The sequence below is a fragment of the Rhinatrema bivittatum genome, chromosome 13 (genome assembly GCF_901001135.1).
Source record: "Rhinatrema bivittatum chromosome 13, aRhiBiv1.1, whole genome shotgun sequence".
Taxonomy (NCBI): domain Eukaryota; kingdom Metazoa; phylum Chordata; class Amphibia; order Gymnophiona; family Rhinatrematidae; genus Rhinatrema; species Rhinatrema bivittatum.
The window spans coordinates 25,524,724-25,538,086 of NC_042627.1; the positions used below are offsets into that span (position 1 = coordinate 25,524,724).

The following is a 13,363-nucleotide window of genomic DNA, read 5'->3' on the forward strand; positions in this document are numbered from 1 at the left end:
TTTCCCTAATGTCTGCATATCCGCACTCCAGACCTTAAGTCAGGGCCCAGTGTTGGCTTCTTCTGAAGCCAATTCCTGCCCCTATCAGAGAGCGATGTTGCAATTACATTAAAAGCATCAAGGCTATTTGGTTAAGGGTAGTAATCCCCATGCCTTCCGTTAAGAATAGAAACTGCTGCTCCATCCAGGTTACCCCACGCACCCGTTTCTTCATTTCTAGTCTCTAGACTTTAGGAATGCCTTTTGAACGTGTTTACTGTTTTCATCTTCACTACCTCTTCTGGAGGGGCATTTCAGGCATCCATTACCCTCTCCATGAAGAAATATTTTGTGATTTTGGTTTTGATTGATGCCCTCTGGTGTTTCATTTCATGACCTCTAGTTCTACCACATCCTTTCCAATGAGAAAGGCTTGTTCTGTATCCTATCTCCCCTGCACCTCCTCTCTTCCAGGGTATATATATATATATTCAGATCCTTTAGCCTCTCCTCATAAGTCTTCCGATACAGATCCCATACCATTTTGGTCTCCCTTTTCTGGATTGCCTTAGTTCTGTGTGTATCCTTTTTGAGATACGGGGCTCCAGAACTGAGGCCTCACCAACTCCAGAACGGAGGCCTCACCAACTCTCTGTACAAGGGCATTATCGCCTCCTTTTTCTTAGTGGTTATTCCTCTCTCTGTGTAGCCCAGCATTCTTCTGGCTTTAGCCATCACCTTGTCACATTGCTTTGCTGCCTTCAGATCGCCCCTCCCCAAGATCCCACTCCCAGTCCGTGCACATCAGTCTTGCACCCCCATCATGCACAGCTCTTTTGGATTCCTGCACCCCGGATGCATGACTCTGCACTTTTTGGCACTGAATCCCAGTTGCCAAATATTTGATCACTCTTCAAGCTTTGTTTAAATCACTTTTCATTCTCTCTATTTCTTCAGGCGTGTCCACTCTGCAGATCTTAGTACCATCCGCAAATAGACAAACTTTACCTTCTATCCCTTCTGCAATGTCACTCTCAATGATATTGAACAGAATCAGTCCCAATGCTGATCCCTGTGGCATGCAACACCAATCTCTCTTCAGAGTAAGTTCCAGTTACCATTACATCCTATTTCCTGTCAGTCAACCAGTTTGCAAACCACTCCATCACCTTGGCGCCCACTCCAAAACTTCCCATTTTATTCGAGCCTTCTTTGCAGAACCGTATATAGAAACATAGAAACATAGAAATGACGGCAGAAGAAGACCAAATGGCCCATCCAGTCTGCCCAGCAAGCCTCACACATTTTTTCTCTCATTCTTATCTGTTTCTCTTAGCTCTTGGTTCTATTCCCCTTCCACCCCCACCATTAATGTAGAGAGCAGTGATGGAGCTGCATCCATATCATGTGCTCTTCCTTGATCCAATTCTTTAATCAATTCTCTAGTCACCCAATCAAAGAAAAATCAATCAGCTTTGTTTGACAGGACCTTCCTCTGATGAATCCACGGTGCCTGGGGTCCAACAGCCCATCAGATTTTAAATAATTCACTATCCTTTACTTCAGCAGAGTCTCCTTTAATTTTCCACCATTGAGGTGAGGCTAACTGGCCTGCAGTTTCCAGCATCCTCTCTGCTCCCACTCTTGTGAAGCAGGACCACAACCACTCTTCCCCAATCTTGTGGCACCACTCCCATTTCCAGGGATCTTTGGAACAGGATTTTCAGCAGACCCGCCAGCACATCTCTGAGCTGCCTTAGTATCCTGGGATTTACCTCATCCAGCCCCATGGACTTGTCCATTTTCAGTTTTCCTAGCTCTTCCCATACGTTGTTTTTTGTAAACGGAGTTGCGTCTACCCTACTCCCATCTATGGTCTTGTTAACCAGGAATGATCATTCTCCAGGGGCTTCTTTAGTGAACACCAAACGGAAGTATTTGTTTAATATTTCTTCCTTTACTTCATCTCTCTCCACACAGTGCTCCTTGTCACCTTACAATTTCTCTATACCACTTTGGGCCTTCCTTCTTTCTCTGCTATATCTGAAAAATGTTTTGTCACCTCGCTTTACTTCTTTGGCCATCCTTTCTTCCACTTGGCCTTTTGCTTTCCTGATTTCTTTCCCTGTGTGCCTTTATACTTATTTATTTAGTGATTTTTTATATACCACGGCACGTTAATAACATCACCTCGTTAATAACATACTTCCTGAATGCTGTTAGTTTTGCCTTTCTTTTTTCATCCTTTGAGAACCAGATGGGTTTCTTTTTCCTCTTACTTTTCTAACATATAGATTTGTTGCCTTTTAATTTAGCCCATTGTAGTTCCACCTCACCCATTTTCTCCCAATCTTCTAGTTCTTCCTCCAAGTGCTTCCCCATTTGACAAAAGTTCATATTTTTGAAATTCAAGCTTTGGATCTTTGTGTGACTTCTCTCTATCCTCTTTCTATCAAATCGTACTATTTGATGATCTCTGGTGCTCAGGTGTCCACCTCCCTGGAGAGTAGCACATTATCCTGATTAGTGAGCACTAGGTCAAGCTACACACCCTTCCCCATGGGTTCCACCACCAGTTGTTTGAGAAGGCCCTTGACGGGCATCCACTCTCTCTCTCTTTCTTGTAGATTCTGCAGAAAGATTACTCCAATTGACATCCAGCAGATTAAAATCTCCAGCAAGTGACATTCTTCCTTCTTTCCCACCTTTTGAATGTGTTTGACCAAATCTTTGTCCAGTACTTCTGTTTTTCGAAGGCCTGTTGACCACACTAGTAAAAAAAAAAATGGAAGCACCATCCTTTTGTTTTTTAGGATGGCCCATAATGCTTCTTCCCTATCTGACATTTACAATTCAATTGCTTGGATATTGTTTTTGACCTAAAGAGCTACTCTTCCCCCTTTTCTGTCCTTCCTTAATAAGTTATAGCCAGGATGGCCGTATCCCAGTCATGAAAATCAGTGAACCATATTTCTGTAATAGCAACAATGGCCAGGTGCGCCTCCACCATTAGGGCCTACAAGTCTGGGATTTTATTTCCCAGACTATGAGCAGGTTGAGGACTGAAAGGTCTTTCCTGAGACTTGACCACCTCATTACCGTTCCTCAGTCAGGAGGGATCCTTCAGGTAGCAGCAACTGTGCTCCATCCCCCAGGGAACAATCACGCACATTTCTGATGTTCTCCATCGCAATCTGCCTGGACTATATAAATCTCAACAGGCCAATGCAGTATCCCTGTGGGAAAAGACGGACACTCATGATTGGGCGCTCGCTTTCCTAATGCGCACCCATCCACTTCTCCCAGCATCCTCTCTGCTACCACTTTTGTGAGCTGCTGCGTTAAAAAGGAGGCGCTAGGGAAAATTGTGCGCCCCTAGCGCATCCTCGGCATCAGGCGCCCAGGAGAAGTGGCTGCGTGTGGGTTAGGAAAACTGATGCTCAATTTTATGAGGGCCCATTTTTCCTAACCTGACCACCGTCAAGACATTTTTCAAAATTTTTTTTTTCACGTTGCTGCTTTCTGTGATTCCTCTGACTTAATATCGCCACGGTATTAAGTGGGAGGAACCACAGAAAAGCAGATCAATCAGATCCTGCTTTTCTGTTAAATTTTTGAGGGTTAATATGTGCGCGTTGGGCGCACGGTTATCTTTTACATAAGGTGGTACTAGCTAATAGCTTCATCAACACAGCATTTACAAGTGATGAGCGCTATTAGCCACGCACTGGTTTGGATGTGCTGATCCTCTTATTGCATCAGGGGTTATGGATGTGCGTCGACCTGTGCGCTAGCCTGAGCCCATGGTATTGCATTGGCCTGCAAAGGTGCTTCTTGCTGTGTGACTGAGCCACAGGGCCAGTCTCTACCACACATACATATTTTTTAAACTTGATTTTCTATTAATGGATGACAATAAATCATCGTATCCAACAGCCATTTCCAAGCAACAAATGCTGTCAGCCTCATATTATTAATGGCATTATACATGTACAGGATTTAAGTCCTGAGCAAGGGTCCCATGGGAAATGCTTTTATTTTCTTGTTACATCATTTAAATCTTCCCCTTGCTTTCAAGCTAATCCTCTCCGAAACATGCTTGGCAATCAATTCAAATAGTTGTAGGACCATGACAGCTTTGGACAGGCCTAGGCACTGTTAGTGCTCTGCAGGTCCCCCTACCTGCATACTTAATTCAAGACGTCCCCCTTCCCCACACCCCAATGTTTCTCCCCTTCTAGTCTCACCCCTTTTCCTCGCACATGCCTCCATTCCATGTTCTCTTTCTCCAACCTTCATTTAGAGGCCAACCTCTATACCAAGTCAGAAACTTAGGAGTCATCTTGGATAAACAACTGAGCCTCAAAAGTTTCATCAACAACACGACTAAGGACTGTTATTTCAAACTTCAAGTATTAAAACGATTGAGACCTCTCCTCCACTTCCATGACTTCCGTACTGTGTTCCAGGCAATCATCTTCTCAAAGGTAGATAACTGTAACTCTCTTCTGATCGGCCTTCCTGCCATTACTATCAAACCATTACAGATGCTGCAAAATGCAGCAGCCAGAATTCTTACCAGGACTAAAAAAAGGGACCACATCACTCCCATCCTGATGAACCTCCACTGGCTCCCGATCAAATACAGAATCTTGTACAAAGCTCTCACCATTACTCACAAAGCTCTCTACAACATCACCCCACTAGAACTCGAGATCCCTCTCCGACCGCACTTACCATCCAGGCCGGTAAGAGCAGCATATAAAGACACACTCCAGGTCCCCCCTTTAAAAACCTCGTTAAGTAAGAGAGCCATCTCAGCCTCTGGACCAACACATTGGAATTCTCTTCCACCAGACCTCCGGCTAGAACACTGCCCGGTCACATTTAAAAAAAAGACTCAAAACCTGGCTTTTCAAGCAGGCCTTTGCTTAAATCAGACGCCAGATGAATTAAATCAGTTCTATCACTAGGAACCCATTAACTCTTGCCTTGATCATAGTTTGATTTATACCCTGGTTTGCTCAATAGTTTCATGATCCTAGTTCTGTATTCCTTTGTTTTATGTAATTGCATTCTTTGAGGCACTGTTTCTGTTACAATGCAAACCGTTTTGATTTGTAACCTCTTACAAGAAATTCGGTATATAAAACTGTTAAATAAATAAATAAATAAATATATCAGTGGTTCCCAACCCTGTCCTGGGGACCCACCAGCCAGTCAGATTTTCTGGATATCCACAATGAATATGCATGAGAGAGTATTTGCATGCACTGTCCACAGGTCCAAAATTCCTAGTGTAGGAGTGATCACCAGGTGCTCCTGCCCCACCTACCAGCACATAAAAATGACACCAGAGGAGGGCTGTACACAGCACTGTTTTGTTGAACAGAAAATCATGCACCGTTGTGGTGCCTCCCAGAAAAACCTGCAAAAAAACCACAGTTGGAACCGATGTGGTATTAGGCCTTTTATAACGCGTGTTAGGTGTGGGTTTGGTCCTTGGACAGCCTTAAGTAAACTGAATGACAATAATGATATAGTAAACTTCCAATACCAAAATAGTACTAACTGTCAGCACTCAAACAGGAACAACCCTATCTATGAAAAGGCAGCACCACAAATAGTACACTAGACCCTAAAGCATCTCCTATTAGGAAAACAGGACAAACCAGGCTGCTAGAAATCCCTTCACAGACACTATATGCTAGCAGAATATGCCATCTCGGTCACACATGAGGAACACAGACAGACTCTTACCAAATACAATGCAGCAATGGAGAAACAGCAACATCATCAGTCCTCATAAATCAAAACAATAAAATCAAGAAATATAAATCAATTATAAGAATCCATACAAATAAAAAGAGAACACTGCCAAAAGAATTGATGAATGGAATAACATTCAATAATTAAGAACACATATGGTCAATTTGTTTTTATTTTGCAATAAACAATTACAGAAGGGGCAATGAAGTGCATCGGTTTCTTTTAGACCCCACAGCCAATAAGTAAAGGAAATAATGTAACAGGTCAATGTACCCACATCCAGAAATCCCTCCCTTCCCCATAACCTTCAAAAAAATAAGATGACTCCAAGACTAGTAGTCTACAGATCAAGTAGCTCTGTTTACCATTAAACTTGTTCTGGGAGAGAGTGATTGAAGGTAATGGTTCCATGTCGCAAGAAAAATTCGACTCTTGAAAGATAACACGGATGCTCTATTGTCCATTTGTAAAAGGTCATGCAACAAATTACGCCATTGCCAAAAGGAAGGCCCTCTGGCATCTCTCCCAGTTAGCAGAATAGCCTTCTTCCCCATCAAGCACGCTTTCCGAAAGAATAAAATATCTCCTTTATTCCTGAAAGTCAATGGAGAAACGTGTTCAAAGAGGAGAGTCTCCGGGGATATTGGACTCTTGGATCCTAAAAGTTTTGAGATGCATCCCGTTTCTTTGAACCAAAAGTGTTGAGAAGTCAAGAATGCCCAGAAAGTAACTCCTACCCACAGACGTTTTACATCGCATACATAGCCCTGTATCAGTTATTCAGCCCTACAAGCCCGGACCTCAGAAATATGCGCACTTTGCAAGAATTGATGGTGGAGTTCATGAAGATATGCATTCCCGGACAGCTTTTTGAGGTGCTGAAAACTAAACTTTACCATCTTAATCCCGCCTCATGAGACCACCAATTCACAATAGTCTCAAAACTCACTGCGTTTATGTTTCTGCAACACTTTACACAATCTCAATAATGATCTTTTACAAACTTTCTTCACACACACACACACACACCTCCCCATGCTTGCAGACTGCCATTCTCACACATACACAAACACAAACCAGGCTGCCATTCTCACATACAAACATACACTGCCCAGGCTGCCATTCTCGCACGTGCGCACACACACACAGTCCAAGCAGCCATTCTCGCACACACTCACACAGCCCAGGCTGCCATTCTCACACGTGCACACACATACATCCGAGGCTGCCATTCTCACACACACTCACAATGCCCAGGCTGCCATTCTCACACGAGCGCACACACACACACACCCCAAACTGCCATTCTCACACACACACACGCAGCCCAGACAGCCATTCTCGCACACACCTCCCCCTCTCACATGCATAGACATCTTTCTCCTCACACACTCGCAACCTAGGTGTTCTCATTGATAACCAACCCACTTTCAAACCCTTTATTAACTCTATCATAAGAGACTGCTATTTTAAGCTACAAACGATAAAAATCTCAGACCTTTACTACACTTTTCTGATTTTCGCACAGTTCTTCAGTCTATTATTTTTTCTAAAATAGACTACTGTAACGCCCTCCTCCTTGGCCTCCCTTCAACGCATACCAAACTGTTACAATTCTTACAAAACGCCGCTGTACGTATTCTCGCAAACTCAAAAAAAGGGACCACATTACACCTAAGCTTATCGAACTTCATTGGCTCCCAATACCGTCACGAATACTTTACAAAGCTCTCTCCCTCATCCATAAAAGTCTGACAAATGAAAACCTCAACTGGATCAACCCCCCACTCCTTCCTTGCACTTCCACTAGACCTACCCGCCCTGCCCTCCTAGGAACCCTCCGCACACCGTCAATCAAACTTTCCTCTACTATGAGCAGAGCATTTTCCCTTGCTGGCCCTACCCCATGGAATTCCCTACCTCCTGATCTACGCACAGAGACCTCAACTCCTAAATTAAAAAAAAAACTAAAAACTTGGTTGTTCCGTCAAGCCTACCCCCATTCGCCTCCCTCTCCACGAAGAATACCTAACAACAGGCAACCGAGTAGTTGACCTGTTGTTGACCTCTGTTTTCTACCCTAAATCCTCTGGACCCCCTGTTAGTCGCTCATGCTTCACCCCACTTTTTCTGGTCCATCCCCTCGAGGATCCTGTATGACTCCATAGCTCTCCCTTGCTTTTATTTTTGCTCTTTCCTTTGTGTGCTCCGGGACCCCTTCATATGACCCTTTTATGAAGTCTGCTCCCCACCCCTGGCTTCATACCCCACCCATGGCAACTGATTAAGAACGCCTTAAGAACGCTGTCTTTGATTAAGCCATATCTCTTGGTACCTTGTATTAAGAACATAAGAACATAAGAAAATGCCATACTGGGTCAGACCAAGGGTCCATCAAGCCCAGCATCCTGTTTCCAACAGTGGCCAATCCAGGCCATAAGAACCTGGCAAGTATACATTGTTATGCTCCTCAGCATGATACCCTGTATTATAATCACTCGCATTAATATATAGTTTTTGTTACTGTAGCTGTCTAAGATACCCCTATATATAGTCCTGGTTCTTAATAAATACATTTATATCTCTTATATATATTTTGTTACATATCTTTCGATTGTTCTTTGTAAGGGCCATGCCCAAAAGTTATTAGTTGTATGTAAACCGATACGATGTGCAAATGGCTATCGGTATAGAAGAAACTCTAAATAAATAAACAAACAAACAAACAAACAAACAAACACACACACACACACACACACACACACACACACCCCAGGCTGCTATTCTCTCTCACACACCCCTACCTCAGGCTGCCATTCTTGCACACGCACACACACACACTGCCCAGGCTGCCAGGCAGTCATTCTCCTCCTCTCTTCATGCAATCTCACAACAAGATAGTGCCACAGCACTGCCTCCATTCTTCTTCTTACCATTTCACCTGCATTGCCCGCAGCTTTTGTTGCTATTGCTGCATTTTTCCCCATCAGGGCAGCCCTGCATGGCTCGAGGGCCGGTCCCTGGTTTAAAGGTAATTAGCCCTCTCCTTTCTGAGGCAGCCCTTGCCACTCTCAGGCATTTGCTGTGGGGTGGGCCAGCACCAGTGGCACAGGAGAGGATGTAGCTGGATATGGAAAAAAAAAAAAAAAATGCTGCTAGGTGGATTCAGTGCCTCCAACAGTTGCAGTAGGGCGTGGTCACTGAAATCCCAATCTTGGGGGTGGAGTTGGGTGGGAGATATTGCCTTCAGTGACCGGCGCTGCCAGGGTGAAGAGGTGGAGGAAGGAAGCTGCAGGTGCTTGCGCTCCCCGATTCTACGTTGTCTCCTCCTCTACGTTGCCTCCTCTACGTTGCCTCCTCCTCTGCACCAGCCCACCGGGACTGGGAAGGACAAGCAATCCTTGAATCTTCCTGCTACCAACTGGTGCCCCTCCGTATGTGCCGCTCTGTGCAACTTTGTGGTATGCGCCTCCGGTTGCACCTGGCCTGAATGCATCAGTTTTATGAAGTTCAGAAAAGAAAAGGCCTGACTATTCATCAGTTCCCAGAGCGTATGCCATCTTTGTAGGATTCGTTTCATTTTAAATGTATCTATTGCTTTTCAGAGATTTCTTTCTTACGATCTGTCCTTGGATCAAGAGGTCACAGTTGACTTGTTCCACTGTTGGGGCAGACCAATAATCAACCTATTTGCCTCAGAGGACAAAATACTACTCTCTGCATCTAAGCAGCTACAGATCACTCCTGATGCTTTTATGCTAGACTGGAGCGTCCGTTTACTCTCTGTGTACCCACCAAGCCCTCTCATTGCCAGGACTGTCCAGAAGGGCCTTCAGGAGAAGGTGAAGGAAATCCTCATAGCAGTGGCGGATACGTCAAGTATGATATTCATATCTCATCCGCCTGTCTGTTCAGTCTCGGATTCCCTTCGGGATGTCTCCAATGCTCATCACACAGGAAGACGGCAGGCTCTGCCATCTCAGCCTGCCACTGCTGGCCCTCAAGTCATGAATGTTGAACACATAGCAGTCTCCTCCTTACTCCTTCCTAAAGAGGTGGAGGGTGTGCTGGTTTCTGCCAGGAAGCCCTGAACCAGAAAATCCTACAGTTTCAAGAGAAGAGCTTCTTCATGTTATGTGGATCCCTTCTCCTGTGGCCTGAGAGACTTGCTTCAATAGCTTTTCCTCAGGCCTCAGCACCTCTTCAGTGGAAGTCTATCTCAGCTGGCTCTGATTTCTCTCTTTCCTTTAGTGTCTAAAGTTCATGAAAGGTCTCTGGCATTCTAAGTCTTTGCTCAGGAAACCTCCAGTGCCTTGGGTCCTATCTCAACTCATGAAATCTCCCTTTGAACCTCTTGAGTTGGGAGACTTAAAATATCATACTTGGAAAGTGTTGATTCTTGTTGCTATCGCTATCATATGAAGAGTTAGTCTACTACAGTCTCGGCTTTCATATTCACCATCCTTGCAGATTTTTCACAACAGTTAACTTTGGACAAGTAGTTTTGCACAGCTTGTTCACCCAGTAGTCCGCTCTCTCCATCTGTGGTTCTGGTAGTTTGGTTTTGGTTTGGTTTTTTTTTACTGGTGTTTCTGCCATCATGTTTGTATGTTAAGAAATTGCTCTGCAATGCAACCCTCTGCTTGCGACTACCCATGCATTATGGCTGATTCATCCCACTGTCCTCAAAGAACACTGCTTTCAGGTAAGCAAGCTTGCTTTACAAATTACAAGACAACATTTTAATATGACTGTGGAGTTTAGTTACCAACATTGGTAATCAGAGACTTGTCAGCTATAACTACAAATGACAGCTCTTGTGTGCTACTACAGAACATACCCAATGATATGCTATACACTACATATCTGTCTTATGACAGACTCTATCTAACCAAAACAAATTGAGCTCAGAGTCACCAACTGGTTCTATTCTTTTAGGACAGGTTGATCTAGACCTGGTTTCATCCCTTGGAATGCATGCAATTGTGATTCTTATTTTGATAGGCAAGCCTATCAGAAAGGGAGAGTCCACCCAGGGTGCGGGAGGACTGAGACACGAGGGAAAGCCATGCACTGTATGGTCCTTTTCCTTACATTCCCCTCAGATGTGTCTCTATGCTCCCGGCATTGACTAACAGCAGACCAGCCTGCCCCAAAGTGGGGGAACACTACACCAGCTGTGCAGCTAGCCAGGAGGGTAAATACTGGGGCAGAGGAGGGAAGTGAGGCTGCCGACAGCAACCTTTGCTTGGGGTGCTGGTTTCCTAGGGATGATCCTGTTAGGGAAGCCAGAATTACAAGTCCATGAATGCCAGGGGCTAGAACAAGAATGAAATGTACTGGTAACCCTAATTCAGCTAAGACAAACTGCTGCTGAAAAATGGTTGAGCGATGGTGAACTGCTCAGCTGCCTAGGCATAGATCTATTATATACAGTCCTATATTCCACTGGAAGCAAAAAATATACTATTTTCAGAAAACAGACAGTATTGTCTTTATAAGCTTTCCTTTAGTCCTCGAGAACCCCCTTCTGACATGGTTGGTTTTCAGGATATTCACAATAAAAAGTCAGTAAATATTTACAGGTGCTAGCTCTACCCTATAAACTGGACCTTTTTGGGATTCTTGACGTTTGGACTTGGGATGCACTACTTTAATCTGTCAGGGCATGCACTCTGCTTACAACAAGGCTCTATGATCCCTGTCAGGTCCTGCCAGACAGCTGGCATTCCTTAACTTGCATTGTGGTGGGAGTTACCTGCAAGACGAGCAAGAGCTCCTATATATAACTTTAGAAAAAGATAACATTAGGCTAGCCTCAGACCTCCTACTGCTTGGGACGGCCAGAGCTGGAGCTGCTGTGGAGGCAGCAGAGGTGCTCCAGGGTGAGAGAGCTCCAGTCCTTACTCAGTGCCTACTGATCAGACTCTGGGACCGAGCGCATCAGGGTCCAGAGACGGCAGTAATCCATGGTGCCTGGCCGTGGCTTATGGCAACAATTGCTTTGGGGGGATTTAAAAACATCTGGAGCATTGCAGCCCCAGTACAGACAAATTCTGAATGAGCTGGAAGCCCAGTTAGAGAGGGAGGAAACTGCTGGGGAGGGAGACTCATTTTTTTTATACATAAAGTTGTTGCCAAATGAAACAATGGAGGAAGACTTCAGGTTTGCAATCATTCCACCATCCGGAATAGCAGATCTACGAGGGAGTCGAATCCCTCCCAGTCCTGCCCGCGGTAGCCCTGTTTTTGATGGCGGCCAAATGGGCAGGGAATGCCTAGCGCCGAGACGAGCATCATCGTGTCAAGAGCTGACTGCGGCCATATTTCAAAGATCTGGCAAGTAAACAAATGTGCCCGAGGGGCGCGGGCAGCGCCGCAGACCTCACCCTCCTTTCTTCCCGCTGGGCTTCCAGGGGACTAAGAAATGATACTGCGGGACTCCCTTTACACCCCCATGTCTCAGGGGTGTAAAGGGAGTCCCTGCTCCTGAGAGCCCTCACGCTCCAAACCAGCGCAACAAATACGGTCTCGTGTTCGCAAAGTCCATGTCAGCACTGCTTTTTTTTTTTTTTTCCTATGCCAAAAGTTACGAACGCTATTTACAGCAAAATATTAAAATATATGTAGTGGAGCTGTCGTGCATGGCTCAGCTGCGATGGTGAAGTCCGCTTACCGTCGGCACTCCGCAGGTCCGGCAGGCAGAAGAGCAGCAGCAGCAGCACCAAGCCCTTCAGCCTGGGAGCGGGGGGCACCGCGTCCATCCCGCAGCCGGCACGCGCCGCCAGCGCCTTGCGCCGCGAGACTAAGGAGCCCGGGAGAAACCCAGCCCGCGCTCACCTTGCAGGCGCGCGCTTTCGCCTTCATCCCCGCCGAGCGAGCCCAGAGCTCAGCCCTCGCACGCCCTTAAGCTAACCCGGCTTGCCGGGGAGCCAGAGCGGGGCGGGGGGGGAGGGATGCTATGGGAAGCTGCAAGGTTCAAAATCCTGGCGCAGGTTTGGTCTCTAAACAAAATTGTTGTCATTTTTATTCCCATTCATGTAAAACCCCAACTAAAACCTGAAAGCGCACTCTAGAGATGCAAGGAAATAAAAGCGGTGCACTTGGTACGCTTCCCTTTTTATTTATGTGGACAAAATGTTAACCAGAGTAATGTACTCATCATAAATCAGTAAACACAAACCTAAATCTCAGGGCACAATGGAAGTTACAGTGGCTCTGGTGCCGTCCAGTGTTCTCTCTGCTCAGGTCTGCTGGCAGGGCACGACCTATTGTGCTGCTAGTGCTCCCGTTTCTCCAACGATTATCCAGAGTTTTCTAGCTCATTCCATAGGTGAGAGGACTTTTGCTTTCTTTAGGTAACAATGCATCTCTTACACTGCTGAGTTCACAGACCATGAATCTAGCAAAGGAGCAGGGGAAACGGCCTGACCAAAACCACCCATTTTCTCTGACCCTTTTTCCAGGGAGGGAGAGGGCTGCTCCATACATTTCCCAAGCTGGGGTGAGAAATATTGTTCCACCAAGGACGTGCCCGAATTGAACACTGATCTCTTCGACCTGGATTTTGCATTTTAGTTTCTATTTTCCCAGTGTTATACTACAGGCAGAGCCT

At 45.5% G+C, this 13,363-nt stretch overlaps 1 protein-coding gene across 2 annotated transcripts in view; it reads right to left on the reverse strand.

Moving 5' to 3' along the window:
- The window catches only part of CHRNA5 (cholinergic receptor nicotinic alpha 5 subunit), a 33,734-nt gene extending 21,042 nt beyond the window's left edge, over nucleotides 1-12,692 (reverse strand). Inside the window, exon 1 of one of the 2 annotated variants that reach the window (XM_029575268.1) lies at nucleotides 12,425-12,692. In XM_029575268.1, the coding sequence (XP_029431128.1) occupies nucleotides 12,425-12,512 (88 nt within the window). In that variant the 5' untranslated portion in view covers nucleotides 12,513-12,692. The remainder of the gene's footprint in view (nucleotides 1-12,424) is intronic. The other variant, XM_029575269.1, reaches the window with a different exon arrangement.
- Between the last annotated feature and the right edge of the window lie 671 nt (nucleotides 12,693-13,363).